This window comes from Bos javanicus, chromosome 29 (genome assembly GCF_032452875.1).
Source record: "Bos javanicus breed banteng chromosome 29, ARS-OSU_banteng_1.0, whole genome shotgun sequence".
Classification (NCBI taxonomy): Eukaryota; Metazoa; Chordata; class Mammalia; order Artiodactyla; family Bovidae; genus Bos; species Bos javanicus.
In genome coordinates, this window is record NC_083896.1 from 28837788 (window position 1) to 28851895 (window position 14108).

A 14108-nucleotide genomic window follows, 5' to 3' on the forward strand; every position below is an offset into this window, starting at 1 on the left:
ACTTATGTGAGTTCTTAATATATTCTACATATAGTACCCTTATTTATTTTGTGATTTGCAAATGTTTTCTCCTGTCCTGTGGGTTGTCTTTTCACTTTGTCAGTGGTTTCTTTTGCACCACAGAAATTTTTAATTTTGATGAAGTCCATATTATTTACTTTTTTGTGGCTTGTGCTTTTGATGTCATATCTAAAGAATCTTACATCTCTTGCATTCAGGTCTGTGATCCACTTTGCATTAATCTTCATATATGGTGTCCGGTAGGGGTCCAGTTTCACTCTTCTGCATGTGGGTATCCAGGGTGACCCAACATCATTTGTTGAAAAGACTCTTCTTACCCACTGAATTCTCATCACTCTTGTCAAAAATCAGTTGATTGTAAATATGAGTTTATTTCTGAACTGCCAGTTTTGTCCACTGATCTGTGGGTCTGTCCTTAGGCTAGTGCCACACCGTGTTGATTAGTGTAGCTTTGTAATAAGTTTTGAATTGAAAAGAGTGAGTTTTCCAACTTTGTTCTCTGTTTCAAGATCATCTCAGCTATTTTGGGTAAAGGTCAGCTGGTAAAGAATCCGGCTGCAATGTGGGAGACCTGGGATCGATCCCTGGGTTGGAAAGATCCCCTGGAGGAGGGAAAGGCTACCCACTCCAGTATTCTGGCCTGGAGCATCCCATGGACTGTATAGTCTACGGGGTTGCAAAGAGTCGGACACGACTGAGCGACTTTCACTCGTATGAATTTAAGGATTACCTTGTCAACTCCTACAGAGAAGTAAACTGAATTTTTTTTTAATGTGGACCATTTTTGAAGTCTTTATTGAGGGTTTTTTTTTTTTTTCAATATTGCTTCTGTCTTATGCTTTGGTTTTTGTGCTGCAAGCCCTGTGAGATCTTAGCTCCCTGAATAGGGATCGAACCCCCGTCTCCTGCATTGGAAGGTGAGTCTTCAGTGCTGCAGGAAGGCTTTGTCTGGTTGTGGTGTACAGGCTTTTCATTGCGTGGCTTCTCCTGTTGCAGAGCCCAAGCTCTAGGTGTGCAGGCTTCAGTAGTTGTGACACACAGGCTCTAGAGCGTGGGCTGAGTAGCTGTGGCACGTGGGCTTAGTTGCCTGCGGCATGTGGAATATTCCTAGACCAGGAATCAAACTCATGTCCCCTGCTTTGGCAGGTGCAGTCTTAACCACTGGGCCAGCAGGGAAGTCTAGAAGGTGAAATATTAACCACTGGACTGCCAGGGAAGTCCCATCAACTTAAATGTTGATGCAGACTGCATTAAATCTGTTGACTCATTTGCCATCTTAACAGTATTAAGTCTTCTGATTCATGAACAAGAGATGTCTTTTCACTCAATTAGATCTTTTATTTCTTTTAACATGGTTTATAGGTTTCAGTGTATAATTTATATTTCTTTTATTAAATGTATTCATAAGGTGTATTTTGATGGTATATTATGTGGGTTTTACCTTTAATTTCATTTTCGAATTGTTTGTTGCAAGTACATAAAAATGTAATTGATTTTTGCATACTGATCTTGTATCTTGCAACTTTGCTGACAGATAAATAACTTTTTTTTTGATAAATAACTTTTAAGCTAAAAAGATCAAAGTAATTTAAAACTTGTATTTCTAAAAGTTAGAGATCATAATTTGAGCCATATAATGTGAAAGTAAGTATACTAAGTTATGTCAACAGGCTTTCTAGTATTTTGGAAGAAAATAAGTTCTAGTTTCTTCCCTGCCATGACAGCTGATTGCTATAATCTTTTCTTTCAAGCTTTTATTCTCTAAATTCACACCATCAAGAATGTGTACAAATTGAAAATTATTTTTTTTTTTTTTTCTTCCAATTTTATTTTATTTTAAACTTTACATAATTGTATTAGTTTTGCCAAATATCAAAATGAATCCGCCACAGGTATACATGTGTTCCCCATCCCGAACCCTCCTCCCTCCTCCCTCCCCATACCATCCCTCTGGGCCGTCCCAGTGCACCAGCCCCAAGCAACTAGCATCATGCATCGAACCTGGACTGGCAACTCGTTTCCTACATGATATTTTACATGTTTCATTGCCATTCTCCCACATCTTCCCACCCTCTCCCTCTCCCACAGAGTCCATAAGACTGTTCTATACATCAGTGTCTCTTTGCTGTCTCGTACACCGGGTTATTGTTACCATCTTTCTAAATTCCATATATATGCGTTAGTATACTGTATTTATGTTTTCCTTCTGGCTTACTTCACTCTGTATAATAGGCTCCAGTTTCATCCACCTCATTAGAACCGATTCAAATGTATTCTTTTTAATGGCTGAGTAATACTCCATTGTGTATATGTACCACAGCTTTCTTTATCCATTCATCTGCTGATGGACATCTAGGTTGCTTCCACGTCTTGGCTATTATAAATAGTGCTGCGATGAACATTGGGGTACACGTGTCTCTTTCCTTCTGGTTTCCTCAGTGTGTATGCCCAGCAGTGGGGTTGCTGGATCATAAGGCAGTTCTATTTCCAGTTTTTAAGGAATCTCCACACTGTTCTCCATAGTGGCTGAAAATTATTATAGATATGAGATAGTAAGAGATCTAATTTTATATCCTATATTCTATCCCAAGCACACAGTCATAATAGAATGATTTTAAGTGACCATTTTAGAAGGCTTCCGTACATTTTGATTTGTCATGAATTCATCCATATCTTTGACCTGAGTCTTTTGTTTTTGTTTAGTGCCTTTTATTCTTTCTTAAAATTTTATTCTTTTATATATATATATATATATTTAACTTTTTGAATCTCGTTGAGCTCAAGATTGCAGGGGAAAGAATTAGTAGATAAAATTATCAAAAATGTGCATAGGTCTCGCTTTTGGCAGTTTTGTCACTTTGTGTGACTGGACTTCCTAACAGGTTGGTGATGAGTATCAATCAAGATTGAACACTGAATTTCAAACTCCCCTGGCACTTCAGTCTGGAGTAAGTCAAGAGGAAGACAAGAAAGAGGTATGTAGTGGTAATGGCTTTTGGACATCAGTATATGTGAGATTGGAAGCAATTTGTTGTGTCCTAACATACTGAGCCGGAGAAGGCAATGGCACCCCACTCCAGTACTCTTGCCTGGAAAATCCATGGACAGAGCAGCCTGGTGGGCTGTCATCTCTGGGGTCGCACAGAGTCGGACAGGACTGAAGCGACTTAGCAGCAGCAGCAGCAGCAACCTACTGAGCTAGTAGTAAGGATATTTCCTTTCTTGGAAAGTCTCTGAGAGCAGAGTCTTAAAAATTTTTACTTCTCTTCTTTAGCGTCAAAAGCAGTATCTGAGGTATAGACGACTTTTCATGGATATTGAAAGAGAACAAGTGAAAGAACAACAAAGGCAAAAAGAACATAAGAAGAAAATTGAAAAGTAAGTTCTTTGATCCTCAGTGTGAGCTGTGAATTACCAGTTAAGATCATTTTGGAAGCTAGATTTTAGAAAGAGTCAGGCAGTGGTTTTACCTTCTTATCCATAGTGGAAACAGCTATTTTTGATCTGGGTTGCAATATTAAAAGATGGTTAAGAGTTATATTTTTTAATAGGTTTATTTTTTTTGAAATAGTTTTAGATTCATGGCACAATTAAACAAAGTCCAGAAAGTTCCCGTTTACTTCTTACCCTGCACATGGACTGCTTCCTCCACTGTCAATATCCTGTACCATAGTGGTGAATTTGTTACAACTCATAAACCTACACTGACACATCATAATCCTATTTTACATATGGACAAATAATACTCTAATATCTGGATATACTACAGTTTTGGAGAAGGCAATGGCAACCCACTCCAGTGCTCTTGCCTGGAAAATCCCATGAACAGAGGAGCCTGGAAGGCTGCAGTCCATGGCGTCGCTGAGGGTCAGACGACTGAGCGACTTCACTTTCACTTTTCACTTTCATGCATTGGAGAAGGAAATGGCAACCCACTCCAGTGTTCTTGCCTGGAGAATCCCAGGGACGGGGGAGCCTGGTGGGCTGCCGTCTATGAGGTCGCACAGAGTCGGACACAACTGAAGTGACTTAGCAGCAGCAGCAGCAGCATACTACAGTTTATTTGTCCATTCACTTCCTGAAGGATATCTTGTTTTTTCCCCCAAGATTTGGCAGTTATAATAAAACTGCTTTAAACATCCATGTGTAGGTTTTGTGTGGGCATAAATTTTCAGCTCCTTTGGGTAAATAATGAGGAGTACATTTGCTAAGTAATATGGTAAGAGGATGTTCATTTTTCTAAGGAACTACTGCACACCAGGATCAAGTGGAATTTATTCTAGAGATGCAAGGGTGGTTCACATCCACAGATGAATCATTGTGATACACCAAATTAACATACTGAATGATTAAGATCATGTGATTGTTTCAACAGATGCAGAAAAAGCACTTGGCAAAATTCAGCATTCATTCATGATAAAAGCTCTCAACAAAGCAAATATAGAGGACATGTATGTACCTTGACATAATAAAGGCCATATGTGACAAGTCCATAGCTGACATCATACTCCATGGTAAAAAGCTGAAAGCTTTCCTTTAGGATCAGAATGCCTATTCTTGCCACTTCTATTCAACATAGTATAGGAAATCCTAGCCTGAGCAGTTAGGCAAGAGAAATAAATAAAAGACATTAAATCAGAAAGGAAGAATTAAAACTGTTACTTGAAAGAAGGCATCATTTACCAATATTAGGAATGAAAAAGAAGCCATTACTACAGAGCCTAGAAACATTAAATGTTAATAAGAAGACATTAGAAAATTTGAACACTTTGATGAAATAGACAAACTCTTCAAAAGAACAAAATGAATGCAAGAAAAAATAGAAATCTGACTAACCCCACAAAAAGAAATCACTTATGGAATGTAAACAAATTAAATCACTTTTTGAAAAAAATTTTACCAAAAAGAAAAACTCAATGTTTAGATCCAGGCTCAGATGTCTGCATTCAGTTCAGTTCAGTCGCTCAGTTGTGTCCGACGCTGCGACCCCGTGAATCGCAGCACACGAGGCCTCCTTGTCCATCACCACCTCCTGGAGTTTACTCAAACTCATGTCCATTGAGTCGGTGATGCCATCCAGCCATCTCATCCTCTGTTGTCCCCTTCTCCTCCTGCTCCCAATCCCTCCCAGCATCAGGGTCTTTTCCAATGAGTCAGCTCTTCGCATGAGGTGGCCAAAATATTGGAGTTTCAGCTTTAGCTTCAGTCCTTCCACAGAACACCCAGGACTGATCTCCTTTAGAATGGACTGGTTGGATCTCCTTGCTCTTCAAGGGATTCTCAAGAGTCTTCTCCAACACCACAGTTCAAAAGTATCAATTCTTCGGTGCTCAGCTTTCTTCACAGTCCAACTCTCACATCCATACATGACCACTGGAAAAACCATAGCCTTGACTAGATGGGCCTTTGTTGGCAAAGTAATGTCTCTGCTTTTTAATATGCTGTCTAGGTTGATGTCTGCATTAGGGGATCCCAAATATTTAAGGGAAAAAATAACACCAGGGTTTATATAAGCTATTCTAGAGGATGGAAAATAGTGAATACTTGCCAAATAATTGTAGAGGCCAGCATAATCTTAGTACCAACCTGACAAGGACTTTATAAGAAAGCAACATTTATAGACTTAATTTCTCTTGTGAACATAAATTTTACTTGAAATTAAAATAAGAAGACCTAGTGACCTATTAGGGTCACTGCTTCACCTATTAGCCCCTGACCTTAGGGCTTCTGCCCAAGCATCTGCCTTCTTCCCCAGGACAGCTTCTTAACTGCCCCTGAACTTCTCCCAAGCCATGGACCCAACGGAAGCAAAGCTTTTTGCAAGAACAATGATGATGAACACAATGATTAAATTAAGCATTCCAAGATGTTTAGGAATTGTCCTTCACTGGGGGAAATAAGTAATTTTTTTCTGTTCTTTCTGCATTTCAATTTTTTATTATTTATATGTTTGACTCTGGGAGCCTAAGCAGAAAGGGCCCCCTAGATTAATGTCTTGGGTTTTTTTTGCTATAAAGACTACAAAGACTCTGAAATTTTTATGTGGCAGTCCACTGGTGAGAGTGGTTTTCCTGTGAGGTGTTTAGTAGTTCCTTTGGTATGTTTTTATTCTCACATTTTTTTCCCCTTTGAGACATGTTATAACACCATTGTCCTAAAAGTGACTTGGCAAAAACTGCTACAGTAGAAAAGTGTATGTGTATGTGTGTTTTGGATTGGGATTAGAAGAGAGAGGCTTGGGAAAATCCTCGTGAATTTACCAAGGGTAGCCTTTAGGCAGAATTCTGTTTAAATAGTTCAGGGATCTTTTCTGTTCTTAATGTTCTTTGGGACTGTAATTATTTAATTCCCTGGATAATAGTTTCAGAATCTAAGGACATTGGCTCTCAGGAAGTCCATTCTTATATCTAGGCCAGATTTGTCGTACTATAATTTAGTCATTTTGCCATAATTTTGATCTGATCTCCATCAAAAAGAAAAAAATCTGAATTCTGTGGTGCCCATATATAAGCATTTTACAGACTCATCAGGCAAAACACAGAATAGAAATTTTAGTTCATCTAATTGAAGCCAAGACATCTCTGCTGTGGGTAGTTTATGTCTACCTTAAATCTTCTTATGACATGCCTACCACATGGTGTAGTCAGTGGGGAATTCTTCTTTAGCTATTCTGCTGACCTTCTTTAAAAGCTTTTCTGCTTAAGGCTTTTGTTTTATTGCCATTTTCTCACTGGATAATCTTTTTCTTGTTGGATTTATACTCTTGACCCCAGAAGAAATATGAAGGTCTCTGTCTTACAGATGGTATCAGAACATTAAATCTGTTGTCAGTGACAGTTTGAAAATAATATAAAATTATTTTTTTGCTTTTTACTTGTTGAAGAAATTAAATGTATGCCCTTCTTTGCAAGGGAGTTATTTGTTTTAACTTAAAGACAAAACCCCTTTAGCAGCATTCTAAAGTAAACATATACCTGCTTTCTACATAGGAGTTGATAGTAACCACTTTACCTCACCCAGTTGTTACGAGAATCAAATGATACGTCTTCATTTATTCATTTAGCAGCTATTTATTGAGCATATATTAATTGGTAGACATGATACTAGATTTAAAGCATACAAAATATGGAAGATATGATCCCATCCTTCAAGGATCTTAGTAGACAGATTCTACTGACTAATGGAGAGGCAAATAAATGAATAATTATAGTGCAATATGTTTAAGTATTACAACACAATATAGCATGTGATTAAGAACCTGGGGAGATATGTGTTCAAGTCCTAGCTCTGCTGCCCACCAGCTTTGTGACTTTGGGAAAGTTACTATTAGCCCTAGTTTCTTCTCTATAAAACAGATATAAGAGGAATATACGCCTCAGAAAGTTGCTGTGAGGATTAAGTGAGGTAACATGGCAAATGAACTTAGTGTAGAATCTGGCATGTGGTACATGCTCAATAAATGTTAGTTGCCAAATATTTAAGCACTAAGTTTTACATAAAATATTCCAGAGAATGGAAAACAGGAATACTTGCCAAATAATTATAGAAGCCAGTATAACCTTAAAATCAACCTGTCTTGGATATTAAAAGATAGCGATATTACAGACTAATTTCTTTAATCAACATAAATGTAGAAATATCAAGTAAAATATTAGTAAAATAAAATCTTTCTTCTAATGTCAGTAGAAGGAAAACATTACAAGAAGGTATGAGAGCACAGAGACTGTTTTGAACTCAAAATTGGGGTCCCGGTATAGCAGTACAGGGAAGACTTCCTGGGCTGAGCTGTGAAGGGTCAGAAGAGTGTATGAGACGCAGCTGGAAGCGGTGCACCAGGAGTAGACAGGAACTCCAGGCAGAAGGGCCAACACTGTAAAAGCAGGAACACGAAGGAGCACGACACTTCTGAGTTGGATGTGATTGGAGCTAATAGAATGGCAAGAGGTAAGCCTTATAAAATGAGGAAAGATCATAAAGAACTTTGTATGTTATAAGAGGGAATTTGGATTTTATCCTGAAAACAGGAGCCACTTAGACACATTGTGAGGCATGGGTAAAATGGCTGAGATTAGATTTTAGGAGATAATTATCCTTTTTATTTTACAGATGAGAAAATGAGCCCCCGAGAGGTTAACTAAGTTGCCTACAGTAAAGATCATACTTAACAGTGGCAGAACTGGGATTCAATCCCAAATTTATTCAGTTCCATCACCTAACTGCTTTGAAGTCTGTAACTTCAGTAAGTTATAAGCCAGGGCCAGGGAGGCAGTGAGGAGGAGGCAGTTTTAAGAGCAAAAGACATAGAATTGATAAGATACTGCTAGAGGAGAATTCAAAGATAAGTTCCAGGTTTATGGCTTAGGCCACCCTTAGCCTATTTACCTAATGAGCTGCTTTGAAACAGATTTTCCAGCAAGGAGGTAGAGGTGGAGAAGATAAGTTTAGTTTGGGGCAAATTGGATTTGAAGTGCCTAAAGGAAATTCAAGTAGAGCATCTAGTAGGAAATATTACGTTATTTTTAGTAATGATTTCAGAAATCACTAAGGAAGAATACTGTCGGAATCAAGAAAGAGAGAAAAAGGTTGAACAGGAAAACAGGATTGGCAGGCAGAGATTTAGACTGTGCTAGATTAGACATTAATCCTGTTGTACCGAAGAGGAAGATTTCTTTCATCTCCTTAAGAAGCTATTTTTCTAGCAGACACCTCTTTTAACCCCCGAAATAAAGCTACTTCTTATTCTTGAATGCAGAGTTCCCTTTATCTGACAGTGTTAGTGTTGGCAGATTTCTGTGATTGCTTAAGAAGTATGAATTCATAGAGCCAAAAAGTCTCCAATTCTAGTTCTAGATGTCTATCTATTACGAAATTTAACTTTGTAAAGGATTAGTGTCGTGACCTTATATGAAAGATGACTAACAAGATGTTGAGTTGTTGTAGTTCTAAGAATGTATTTTTACTGTACTTTACCTGTGATACTGCTTTCTCTTCAGGATGCTTTCCAAATGTAAATATTGCCATCTGCTTATTGTGCAGACACTCAGTGTAGCAAGTTGACAAATCAGTTTGCAGAGTTTTATATTCTTCCTCTCTTTGACTGAAAGTTTGACACTGGGTTGAGAACCACTGTAATTGTATTCACGTCAGTGCCCTGGGAAAAACCCATGTGTTGACATCTTGATTTCCAACCTAGTTAAGTTTCTCTTGTGTATCAACTAAAAAGTGTATTTACGTAAGAAGCTTTAAAGACATTTGAGAGGTTTATAAAGTAATTGTTTTCATCAACTTTTTAAGTTGATTTTGCCATTTTTTATTGTTACAATCCTTTCTGAAACTACTGTGTGGCAGTAGTTCTTAACTTGAGAATCTAACCAAAGCTGTGGATCCTTTTCCCAGATAAATACCTTTGAGACACTCAAGTGGAATGTCAAACTGGCAGCCAGTTAACTAGGTTTAAATCTCAGAGGAATGGTCTATGCTGGAGCTGGAGCTTAATGAGTTACAGATGATAGGGGTGGTCACAGAAGCAGATGGTATGCAAAAAGTCACCTAGGGAGAAGGCATCGAATAAGAAATGGACAATGCCTTCTTCTAGAGTAAGAAATAGACATGGTATATTTCTGTTTATGTACTATGACCTTTTCGAGGGCCACAAACTATTTTAACATCTAAGATATTTTGCTCCCTTGAATCAATTTTTGCTGCCGTGGGTATAATGTTGGCCCTGTTGAGAATGTAAATGCTAGATGGATTAACCTGTAGGCCACCAATGACCTTAGAAAGAGCTGTTTTGTGGAGTGATTGATGGGTCTTAAAAGCCACATTGGACGAGAGAGCAGATCAGAGAGGAAAAGGCTAGACTCTTAAGATGTTTGACTGTGAGGAGAGGACTAACTAGGGGGGAAGAAGGGGAAAGGGCTGATTCCATCACTGCTAGTAATTGTCCTGTTACCAACAATTTCGAGTAATTTTCCTGTTACCCACGTTTGAGAAACAATGCTGACATGTTTCCTTAGCTCTTAGTTTATAGATACAGAGAATAAATGGTATAGAGAATTATGTGTGTGTGCACTAAGTCACTTGAGTCGTGTCTGATTCTTTGTGACCCTGTGGATTGTAGCCCGCCAGGCTCCTTTGTCTATGGGATTCTCCAGGCTAGAATACTGGAGTGGGTTGCCATGCCCTCTTCCAAGGGATCTTCCTGACCCAGGGATCGAACCAGCGTCTCATGTCTCCTGCGTTGGCAGTCGGGTTCTTTACCACTACTGCCACCTGGGAAGCCTATGGAGAATGATACCAGTAACTAAACCGTTCTGTTATTATTCACTTGGCTTCATTTAAGTTTCACTCTTGAAAACCTGAGGCTTCCCTGGTGGCTCAGTGGTAAAGAATTCGCCTGCCAATGCAGGAAACGAGGATTTCATCCCTGGGTGGGGAAGATGCCCTGGAGAAGGAGATGGCAACCCACTCTAGTATTCTTACCTGAGAAATCCCAGGGACAGAGGAGCCTGGTGGGCTACAGTCCACCAGGTTGCAAAACAGACACAACTAAACAACATCAACAATTGAAAACCTCAGTTTGATTTCTCATCTGTAAAAAATCTTTTCACATTTGCATTTTTCACCAGCTCAGGAGTTACTGAACTAATCAAATATGAATGTCCTGAAAACATTTACTTTTTTAAACTGGCTCTCTTTGGGAAAAGATCTTTATGTAAATAGATCCTTGGCGAAGGGCACCTATGATCCTAGGCTCATATTTAAACTTTTATACTTTTTTAACCTCTTCCTTTTATTCTCTTACTTATATCACGCATTCTATTTTAAGAGAACAAATTGATGTATATTTTGAAGTTAATTGTGGGGAATTCCCTGGCCATCCAGTGGTTAGGGCTCGGCACATCTACTGTAGTGAGCATGGGTTCAATCCCAGGTCAGGGAAGTAAGATCTTGCATGCTGTGCAGCATGGCCAAAAAAAGAAAATTCAGATGTGAATAAGTATGTGTGCCGTGGCTCTTCTCCACATTACCTTTCTCATGTTCCTAGTACACTGCCTGGTATGCCTTTATATCTTGATCCTTACTAGGAATAAAACATCTCTCTACACAAGTTGGAGTATTGAGATTTCTTACTTCTTCCTTGTTCCAACTTTATATTGCATTTGAGTTTGATTGTGATCCCCTTCATGGATCACAGCCTTGTCATGGTGAAGGGGCTTATGTAATGCAGTGAAGCTATGAGCCATGCCATTACAGGGCCACCCAAGACAGACGGGTCATAGTGAAGAGTTCTGACAAAACGTGGTCCACTGGAGGAGGGAATGGCTAGTATTCTTGCTGCGAGAACCCCATGAACAGTATGAAAAGGCAAAAAGATATGACACTGGAAGATGAGCCCCCCAAGGCCAGAAGGTATCCAGTATGCTACTGGAGAAGAGCCAAGGACAATTACTAATAGCTCCAGAAAGAATGGAGCGACGGGGCCAAAGCAGAAACAATGCTCAGTTACAGGTGTGTTTGGTGGTGGCAGTAAAATCCAGTGTTGTAAAGAACGGTATTGCATAAGAACCTGGAATGTTAGGACCATCAATCAAGGTAAAGTGGACATAGTCAAGCAGGAGATGGCAAGAGTGAACATCGACATCTTGGAAATCAGTTAACCAAAATGGAGAGGAAAGGGCGAATTCAGGTGACCATTATATCTACTACTGTGGGCAAGAATCCATTAGAAGAAATGGAGTAGCCCTCATAGTCAACAAAAGACTACAAAATGTAGGACTTGAGTGCAGTCCCCAAAACACCAGAATGACCTTGGTTCATTTATAGAGTAAACCATTCAGTATCACAGTAATCCAAGTCTATGCCCCAACCACTAATGCCAAAGAAGCTGAAGTTGACTGGGTTCTGTGAAGACCTACAACACCTTCTAGAACTAATACCAAACAAAGATGTCCTTTTCATCATAGGAGATTGGAATGCAAAGATAGGAAGTCAAGAGATACCTGGAGTAACAGGCAAGTTTGGCCTTGGAGTACAGAATGAAGCAGGACAAAGCCTAACAGTTTTGTCAAGAGAACACACTGGACATAGCAAACACCCTTTTCCATCAACACCAGAGATAACTCTGCACATAGACATCACCAGATGGTCTCCGTGTGGTCATGTTTGACTCTGTGGGACCCCATGGACTATATCCCGCCAGGTTCCTCTGTCCATGGAATTCTCCAGGCAGGAATACTGGAGTGGGTTGCCATGCTCTTCTCCAGGGAATCTTCCCAACCTAGGGATCATACCTGAGCCTCCTGCATTGTAGGCAGATTCTTTACCGTCTGAGCCACCAGGGGTTGCTATCCCAGATCATCAATATCAAAATCAAGTTGATTATATTCTTTGCAGCCAGAAATGGAGATGCTCTATACAGTTAACAAAAAGAAGCCCTGGAGCAGACTGTGACTCGGATCATCAGTTTCTTATTGCAAAATTCAGGCTTAAATTGAAGAAAGTAGGAAAAACCACACAGATATGACCTAAACCAATCCCTTATGCTTGTACAGTGGAGGATCAAATAGATTCAAGGGATAAGATCTGGTAGACAGTGCCTGAAGAACTATGGATGGAGGTTCATAACACTGTACAGGAGACCGTGACCAAAACCATTACCAAAAAAAGAAATGCACGAAGACAAAGCGGTTGTCTGAAGAGCTTTACAAATAGCTGAGGAAAGAAGAAACACGAAAGGCAGGGGAGAAAGGAAAAGATATACCCAACTGAATGCAGAATTCCAGAGAATAGCAAGGAGAGATAAGAAGTCCTTCTTAAATGAACAGTGCAAAGAAATAGAAGAAAACAATAGAATGGGAAAAACTAGAGATCTCTTTAAGAAAATTGGAGGGATCAGGAGAAAACCTTATGTAAGGATGGGCACGACAGTGAGGACGGAAGCAACCTACCTAGCATCTTCCTAGACAATGATGCTGTTAAAGTGCTGTACTCAGTATGTCAGCAACTTTGGAAAACACAGCAGTGGCCACAGGACTGGAAGAGATCAGTTTTCATTCCAGTCCCAAAGAAGGGCAGTGCCAAAGAATGTTCAAATGACTGTACAGTTGTGCTCATGTTACATGCTACCAAGGTTATGGTCAAAATCCTTCAAGCTAGGCTTCAGCGGTAGGTAAACTGAGAACTTCCAGATATAAGCTGATTTAGAAAAGGCATAGGAATCAGAGATCAAATTGCCAGTATTCGTTGGAGAAGGCAAGGGAATTCCAGAGAAATTTGTACTGTTGCTTCTTGGGCTACACTAAAGCCTTTAACTGTGTGGATCACAACATACTGTGGAAAATTCTTAAAAAGATGGGACTACCAGACCTACCTGTCTCCTGAGAAACCTGTATATGGGTCAAGAAGCAGAAGTTAGAACTGGACATGAAACAACTGACCAGTTCAAAACTGGGAAAGGAATACAGCAAGACTGTATATCATCACCTTGCTTATTTAACTTCTGTGTGGAGTACATCATGTGTAATGCCAGGCTGGATGAATCGCAAGCTGGAATCAAGATTGCCAGGAGAAATATCAACAATCAGATATGGAGATGATACCACTCTAATGGCAGAAAGCGACGAGGAACTTCTTTCCTCTTTCCAGAAAGTGAAGGAAGCTCTTTAGAGCTTCTTAATGAGGGTGAAAAAGGAAAGTCAAAAAGTTGGCTTAACACGCATCATTTGAAAACCTAACATGACATTCGGTCCCATCACTTTATGGCAAATAGATGGGGAAAAAGGGGAAGCAGTGACAGATTTTATTTTCTTGTGCTCCAAAATCACTGCAGACAGTGACTGAAGCCATGAAATTAAAAGACACTTGCTCTTTGAAAGAAAAGCTACAACAAACCTGCTGCTGCTGCTGCTAAGTCGCTTCAGTCGTGTCCCACTCTGTGCGACCCCATAGACGGCAGCCCACCAGGCTCCCCAGTCCCTGGGATTCTCCAGGCAAGAACACTGGAGTGGGTTGCCATTGCCTTCTCCATTGTGTGAAAGTAAAAAGTGAAAGTGAAGTCACTCAGTCGCGTCTGACTCGTAGTGACC

The 14108-nt window shown here is 39.7% G+C and overlaps 1 protein-coding gene across 8 annotated transcripts in view; it reads left to right on the plus strand.

Moving 5' to 3' along the window:
- Positions 1 to 14108, plus strand: part of CCDC15 (coiled-coil domain containing 15) — a 49967-nt gene that overhangs the window by 24444 nt on the left and 11415 nt on the right. For 7 of the 8 annotated variants that reach the window (XR_009734532.1, XM_061406312.1, XM_061406313.1 and 4 more), the window contains 2 exons: positions 2904 to 2996; positions 3296 to 3399. Coding sequence is in view for 7 of the 8 variants with exons in the window: in XM_061406312.1 (XP_061262296.1) it covers positions 2904 to 2996; positions 3296 to 3399 (197 nt within the window). In the remaining variant the exon portion in view is untranslated. Of the gene's footprint in view, positions 1 to 2903; positions 2997 to 3295; positions 3400 to 7704; positions 7966 to 14108 lie in introns of those variants that run through there. The other variant, XM_061406316.1, reaches the window with a different exon arrangement.